We start from the raw sequence: 8,044 nt of genomic DNA, 5'->3' as shown, positions 1-8,044 counted from the left end.
CCATCAGCCCAGAGCCTGACGCGGGGCTCGAACTCACAGACCGCGAGATTGTGACCTGGCTGAAGTCGGACGCTTAACCGACTGCGCCACCCAGTCGCCCCTTGCTTTTGAATTGAGTCTTGGGGCCCAGCTTCCTCAACTGCATTTTCCTTTGAAGTTTTTAGTGTTGTAGTAATATGGTTTCCTGTCAGTGTTGGTCAATATTGGTTTGCTCTCTTTGTACTGTTACCCTAAATAAATTTAATATGTTCTTATTCCTACAGGTTTTCTGTGCTTCCTGCTGTAGCCTGAAATGTAAACTGTTATACATGGATAGAAAGGAAGCTAGAGTATGTGTAATCTGCCATTCAGTGCTAATGAATGGTAAGTATTAAAACAGGTTGAATTCACAGTTACCAAGACAGAACAAGAGAATTCCAATGAAAAGACTACTGTTTTTTCCTGCCTTTCTCTATAAGTTGTTCACCTTCTCAAAAGTCACAACTTTAACTAAAAGTATGGAACAAATTTCCATGTTTTGAGAATATTTTAGCATTTCAGAATCCCCGTGCCTAACTTAATAAACAAATGTTAAAGTCAGGTAAGTTTTGCAGGAAGAATGGAGGTTCTGGTGGAAATCTGGTGCTGTGTGGCTTTAATGCTCCTGTGGAATGACTGGAGTGGGATGGGCATGGGAAGCAATTGACCACTCAGATGATGAAATATTAAAATTGGACTGAGGTTTTCCTTTCAAGGGAAGCTGTCTATTTCTAGGAAATACCTTAATAACTTGAAGTGTATTCTTATTAACAACTTGGTTGTCACTCATCTTGTTAAAATAAATTATTTAGCATTTCAGATCAAGTAGAGGAGTTCATTTTTCTGTCAGAAATCTCCTTAATACTATTTAGATTTGTTATAAGAATATTGGTTTTGAATTTAGTTATATGGTAAAAGAACATGGCCAGGAGAAGGTAAATATAGCTTGTCCAGTGTTCATCTTTTGTGGGACTGGAAATGAATCCAAGGGCATTTTAGTTTAGAATTACAAAAAAAAAAAAAGTATTTTTTTAAAGAGATACAAGAAAATTAATCAGGCTATAGTATTTTCTCTGTATGTCTTTGTACAGTTGCCAGAAGAATTACGAATAAAATTTTGAACTTGGACAAAAGTTGATGCCTGTGCCAGGGTAGCGTGCCTCCTGGAGGCGGGAATCTATCTGCTCAAGACCCCTCCTGCTCTGTCTGTCTGCGCTGCTCATAGTGATGTTTTCCTGTTGCTGGCTTATTAACTACTGCATGTCAGTTAATCTGATCTGTTCTGATCTCCTGTGATCCACCCAATTTCCTCCCATTTCTGAATTCTTACAATTTTGATCAAAATATTAATTCATTCTCTCTACTCTTAAGGGTCAATTTTTAGATGGTAGTTACTTCACTCAGTTGTTCAATTGATGATTTTTATTCCTGCTTTCATTTTCAGACATATATCCACAGAAAAGAGCATGCTGCTTAATTATAGTACCCAGTACCTCTTTTATTTGATGAGGTCTTTCAACTTGATGGCTTCTTTTTTTTTTTTTAACTTGGCATATCCAAAGATGAAGGAAATGGCAGAGGATTCATATGGAATACTTATTTTTATTAAGCCAAGGATGCCCTTACCAGGGAATCCTAAAGTAATCTACTTTTTCTGGTTTTTCCAGCAGTCTTTCCTCTCGCATGGCTTAGCGAAGTCTTTTTCTGAATATTTAATTTGATGCTTTTCAGTGTTCCCTATCCCTTTTTCCCTTTCTCCTTTTCTCTTCCTCCCCTCTTTCTGCCAATGCTTTCAAAGGAACTTAGCTATTGTTTTTAGCCTTGTCCTGAAGTTTGGAGGCAATAAGTATTCATGATCTTATGGATCATTCTTTGATATTGAATGAGAGTTTTAAAAAAGATGCTTTAAAAAATTGGGTATTTTCCATTCCTGAGCATGTGGTATTACCTGAACCTAGAAGATAAAATTTGGTATCTTTCATTTCTGTAGCTCCTTTCATCTTATTTACTTTAAAGACAATAGTTGATATGTCAATATTTAGTAAAATTATAGAGTATACAGAATCTTAACACACTTGTAATCATTCATATTGGTTGATGGCACTTGTATGATATTGGCACATTTTCATGTTCAGATGGGTCCTATGCTTTTGAGACACACCAAAGATGTAAATTGGTTGTTTTTGCTGGATACTTTTACACGAGGTAATGATTACACAATAGCAGAATTCACAAAAATGTTGAGATGTGTTCTCTTCAGCGTTAGCTTTTAGAATTTTTCAAGTGAAATTTTTACCTCAACTAAGAAGAGCCTAAAAGTCTGTAGATGAAACAAAAATATCATACAATGGAATTATGCTATTTTAGGCCCAATTTTGATTTTTGAAGAACTTTATAAAATGTGTTGAATGTTAAACCTGCCCCCCCCACCCCCAAATATCTAAATTGCCATCCCAGCTGCAAACCCTTAGTAAGTTTGATGTTTCACTCCCTCTTAAGGGAATGTATGGTCTCCTTTAAAGAAGCCAGGGGCCTAGTCTTTAATCTCAAACTGATCTGCTATTAGTCTGTACCAGAACTATCACATATTTCTTATTTGTTGCTTCCAAATAGTTTACTTAACTAAATGGTCTCCTTTATTGAATAAAATAACCTGTCTCCTTAATACTTTCACTAGTTGGAAGAGAGAGTAGTACTATGAGTGTTAATGAGGAAGAGCTACATTATTTATCCAATATTGAGGAGGTCTTGATGTCCATATTTTGCAATCCATTCACATTGATTGTCTGTATTTGCTTTAGCTCAAGCCTGGGAGAACATGATGAGTGCCTCAAGCCAGAGCCCTAACCCTAACAATCCTGCTGAATACTGTTCTACTATCCCTCCCTTGCAGCAAGCTCAGGCCTCAGGAGCCCTGAGCTCTCCACCTCCCACTGTGATGGTACCTGTGGGAGTTTTAAAGCACCCTGGAGCAGAAGGTAGGGAATCATGTGCTCTTCTCTCTCCTTTTCCTCACCAAGTTCCTCTGAAAAGGTGCTGATGTGATTTTACAGCACAAGTCTTTAAAACACTGTAGATAAGTCCCTTTGGGTGGTTATTAAAGTGGAAGGAACAAGGTGAGAAATGTGTCAAGACTATTTCTGGGCAAGTAAAGAATAATACTGTGTTACCTGATATTTTGGAGGCACCTCCAAAAATATGCCAATACTCTCTCCAACTTAAGAATGGAGTGATTACACTGCTTCTACTTGAAAAGAGATACAGAATTTGAAGTTGGCCTGTAAAATCCTAGCTTCATGCCTACTTAATGTTCTTTGTAGGAGTTTATGAAATGGAGAGTTCTTTCTTTGGAGCAGCCCGTTTTAGTGTTGCATTTTGAAAACCCATTGCCATTTTCTCTTTTCATTTTTAATCTATCCAAATAAGAATATGAACATATTGTTAGGTACATAGACTTTTATAAACTCCAGAACTTTCTGATTATATCATATGATAGAAAATTATGGGCTCAACTTATTCTAGTTTAGTTATATCTTTATGATTATGATATTGTCAGGTGAAAGATACTTTGCAAGTTCAGGAAATTATCAGTAGTAAAAATAACAGTTATGTATTTCCTTAAAATGGTCTTGTCAGGAAGTTTCCCTTGATAATTAAAATCAATCTTCTTTCATTAATTTTATGTCTTTTTGTCTAGTAATATTCCCTTTCCCTTGCTAAATAGCCCTCCTCCCCTTTTGAAGATCTGAGACTTCTACTGACGTTATCATGTTCTTCCCCGTTTTCCCCTCTTCAGATCATCCCTTAGTCATACTCCTTGTATTTTTATGAGTTCAGGCTTTCTTTCTTAAAATCTTTACTCTCTTTACTTCATTTGTCATTTTTGTTGTTCTTCCCTAGTCTCTCTTTGTTTTGGCTGTTTGGAATTGATTTCTGGAATTGGATTTAAAGAGATCATTTCATCGGACTTAGTTTTCCAGCTTTTCCCCTATTGCAGACCACTTTTGCACTGCCAGATCAGTCTTTTTTCATCTTCCGTTACTCTTTAGCCAGAGATCTGGTCAGTTTGCTTCCCAATTCTCTTACATATCTGTGCTAACTCTTCCTTTATTAGTAAATAATTCTTCAACATTCTTCAGGGCATCTTTTGCCCTTTAAAAATACCATATCACTTTTCCAGATATTTAATTCCCACGGAAACCTCATACTTTTAGGAGATGTGGACATCTATTGCTAAATATTTTTTCCCTGTGATTAATTTATTTCCTAGGCACTTAAAACACCTTTCTTAGTTTCTCTGTCAGTGATATGGAACAGAATAAGTGACATAATTATAAGTGTACTTACAAACTCTTAATATTTTAAAGCAAAGTATTTTAAATCTTTAAGTTATAGAAATAAAGAATATATTTAAACTCGTATTTTATTAATTTATAACCACTTTTATACACAGTTACAGTTCTTATATTTATAATTATAAGATGCTAAATAGTGACTTCTTTGTACTTCTGGAAATGGTGACCTTCTCTTCTTTCATGTTAGAAACGCTACCAATATCACAGTGATGCCTGTTTTATTTTTCTGGCTCCTCAAGTGGCTCAGCCCAGAGAGCAGAGGCGAGTTTGGTTTGCTGATGGGATCTTGCCTAATGGAGAAGTTGCTGATGCAGCCAAATTAACAGTGAATGGAACTTCCTCTGCAGGAACCTTGGCTGTCTCACATGACCCAGTTAAACCAGTAACTACCAGTCCTCTACCGGCAGAGGTAAGAAAACAAAACAGCATCTAAAAGTGAGTACTTAGTTTACTCAGCATTGTGCTGCTTCTGTCTTGCCATTTTCTAAGTTGAGTGACCTTTCTGTGGAAGCCTATAGGTTTCAGGTACAGTTTAGGATGTATGTGTGTGGTTCGGGAGTGAAGTAAATGTGGCAAAATCAGTTCTTGTTTGCTATGTATTTGGAAGGTTTTTTTCAGGGAAAAATTCTCATGAAGGTTGTTCTCAGTGAGCTCAGGCTACTGCTATAGTTAGAGCTAATGCAGAGGGAATCCTGCCCCCTTTGTACATTGATTTTCGAACAATGTTTCACAGGTTCTGTGGTGACCTTTTGGGAGTGCCATGATGAGGAAGGGCCAGGCCATATAAAGGTGGCCGAGGAGTCCCTCTATTCCTTTCTTTTCAACCAAGCATCTCTACTTTCTTCTGTTCTACTTTTTGGTTGCCATGTAAGATTTTTAATGATTTTATTTTTAAGTAATCTCTACAACCAATGTGGGGCTTGAACTCACACCCCCAGGATCAAGAGTTGCATGCTTTACCAACTGAGACAGCCAAGAGCCCCTGATAGGTTTTTAGAAGATAAATTCTGTTTGAATGCAAGAGGAAGCTCTAGTGAATGACTGTTACAAGGAAACAAGATTCAGCTCATTTTGCAAAATTAAACCAAGTTAGTTATTTTATTTTTGTCTCTTACATTATTCAACACTCTTTTTTAATACTTATCTGATAAAAAAAATACTTACCTGATAAACTAGAAGAATTTCATTTTAAGATTAATAATTCTTTTATTTTACCAGATAAGTATTGGGATAATAGTTATCTTTAGGGCCAGACTAGAATATATTTTTCTCATCTTTATGGCCTAGTAGAGTGTGTGGCACTTAATAGGTACTCCGTGAATGAAATAAATTCCTTTTCACAGGTGGTATGTACGTAGAGGCCAAATGACCACTTTCTATGATATTAAAAGGTGGTTTTATGCATCATTTCCTGTACTAGTCTTTAAAATCAGGTAATAATGGTTTGCCAATAAAATTTTCCAAATTTCCTCTTATATGATGTATTGAGAACATTGCAAAATTTTTAACAAAAACCCACTAAAAACTGATAGCATCCTAAATTATAGATAGCATAGATAAAAATATAATAAGACATGGACATTTAAAACAATTTTTTTAAGGTTTTATTTATTTTTGAGAGAGACAGAGCATGAGCTGGGGAGGGGCAGAGAGCGAGAAGGAGACACAGTCAAAGCAGGCTCCAGGCTCCAAGCTGTCAGCTCAGAGCCCAATGCAGGGCTCAAACCCATGAACTGAGAGATCATGACCTGAGCTGAAGTTAGATGCTTAACTGACTGAGCCACTCAGATGCCCCAACATGGACATATTTAAAAAAAAATAGTTTTTAATCTTTATTCTGGTATAAAATCTAGATAGTAAAGTATTTAGGGAGCATTAATTTTTAGAGACAACTTGATGAACTTATAGACACACACACACACTTGTGCAACCACTACCCAGGTGAAAATACCTGGGTATATTCCAGGACCATTTCCATCACTTTGGATGGTTCCCTCATGCCCTTTTTCTGTCAATACCTGCCTAATTTTCTCCATGGTAGACCCATTATTTTGACTTGTGTCACCATAGATTAGTTTTGACTGTTCTTAAATTTCATGTAAATGGAAACATATAGTGTATATCGTTTTGTATGTAGCTTCTAACTTTTTTGTGTTTAGCTGCTCAAACTAATGACTATGAGATTTATTCATGTTGTGTGCACCAAAAGTTAATATCTTTTTATTGCTGGATAGTGTTCCATTGTATGGATATACCACAGTTTATCTGTTTTCCTGTTAATGGACATTTGGATTATTTCTAGTCTTTGGCTTTTTTTTCTTTTTGCTTAAGTTGTATAGAATATGGAGAATATTATTTTAATAGATTTTGAGTATGTTCTGTTAAATTGTTAAGTGGATTTAACTCTATCCGAAATGTCTTTTTGTAGCATTATACTTTATTAAATAGTGTAGTAAATATGATCTTCATATTAATGAAGAGAAAAATGAACTTGAAGTTTTATTTAATTGTATAGTAAGTGAAAACAATGACTTATTTTAATCTCTGTATTTTATCTGTTAATTTTTTTATTGTGGTAAAATATTCATAATGTAAAATCTGCCATTTTTATCATTTTTAAGTGTACAAACCAGTGGCATTAAGTCCATTCACATTGCTGTACAACTATCACCACTTTTCTCAAAGCTATTTTTAAAAATCAATGAAAATGAGACTTTAAATGGACCCAAATGCACTCACTGAAGGTTCAGAAATTATGAGATAATACATGAGATAATATTGAAATTGTGTTTCTGTTGCCACTGTGGTTTTAAAAAATATTTTCTTTTATGGCAGAGAAGACCTGGGTAAAGAAAGCTTTAACCCAGGCTATAAGGCCTCTTATTCTGATTTCATGATGCCAGAAAGAGAAACTGTACAGTTGGAAATATTTTCATAGTATAAACCCAGTCCTTTGGGAAATAAACCACAGGTTAATGAGAAATTTGTGCTATTTTTCAAAAAGTATGGATTGCAAATTTTCACTTAAATTCCCATTTATATCCCATTTATATTCTGCTAAAGTGTTGACTTGTCTGTAATGCTCACTTTGCTGATTTGCTTTCCTAGACGGATATTTCTCTGTTCTCTGGGAGTATAACTCAGGTTGGAAGTCCTGTTGGCAGTGCAATGAACCTAATTCCTGAAGATGGGCTTCCTCCCATTCTCATCTCCACTGGTGTAAAAGGAGGTATGTGGACTTACGTGTTTAAACAAGGATCGTGGGGTGGCTCAGTTGGTTAAGTGTCTGACTCTTGATTTCGGGTCAGGTCATGATCTCACAGTTTGTGAGATCAAGCTGCACTTTGGGCTCCATGCTGTGCTTGCTCATGCTCTCTCTCTCTCAAAATAAATAAACTAAACAATAACAACAAAACAAAAAAAAGAAACATTTAAACAGTCATAGTAATGGCAAGTATGCCAGATGTTATCTTCTAAGAGAGAATTTGAGTTTTAACTACCTTTTTCTTTTCCAACAAAGAAAACAGCTACTCAGTGGCATGAAAATAATTGTTGCTGTTACTGATAGTTTTAGAGTAAATTTTGTGTTTTTATAAGGTCATTTCATTCGTTGGAATTATATATTATACAAATGTAGTTCATTGGCACTTTTTTCTTTATATTTTAAAGCA

The 8,044-nt window shown here is 35.5% G+C and overlaps 1 protein-coding gene across 2 annotated transcripts; it reads left to right on the top strand.

Annotated features, from left to right (window-relative positions):
• Window positions 1–235: 235 nt before the first annotated feature.
• LOC121024636 (zinc finger FYVE domain-containing protein 9-like) lies at window positions 236–7,670 on the top strand. 2 transcript variants are annotated; one of them, XM_040466841.1, is made up of 4 exons: window positions 236–363; window positions 2,820–2,996; window positions 4,721–4,782; window positions 7,482–7,670. In XM_040466841.1, exons 1-4 carry the CDS (start codon window positions 246–248, stop codon window positions 7,653–7,655), a joined length of 531 nt encoding a protein of 176 aa, XP_040322775.1. In that variant the 5' UTR covers window positions 236–245; the 3' UTR covers window positions 7,656–7,670. The 2 variants fall into 2 exon arrangements, with proteins under 2 accessions (XP_040322775.1, XP_040322773.1); XM_040466839.1 differs by having other exon boundaries at window positions 4,613–4,782.
• The last annotated feature ends 374 nt before the right edge of the window (window positions 7,671–8,044 follow it).

The sequence above is a fragment of the Herpailurus yagouaroundi genome, unplaced genomic scaffold, assembly GCF_014898765.1.
Source record: "Herpailurus yagouaroundi ecotype Mexico unplaced genomic scaffold, PumYag 66546, whole genome shotgun sequence".
NCBI classification, from domain to species: Eukaryota; Metazoa; Chordata; class Mammalia; order Carnivora; family Felidae; genus Herpailurus; species Herpailurus yagouaroundi.
This window is presented reverse-complemented; position numbering and strand designations above follow the sequence as displayed.

Coding starts and splice junctions, on each gene's coding strand:
- LOC121024636 (XM_040466839.1), top strand. CDS start 246: ATGTTCTTATTCCTACAGGTTTTCTGTGCTTCCTGCTGTAGCCTGAAA. Junction 2,997..4,612: donor AAAGCACCCTGGAGCAGAAG/GTAGGGAATCAT, acceptor TGGCTCCTCAAG/TGGCTCAGCCCAGAGAGCAG. Junction 4,783..7,481: donor CCAGTCCTCTACCGGCAGAG/GTAAGAAAACAA, acceptor TTGCTTTCCTAG/ACGGATATTTCTCTGTTCTC.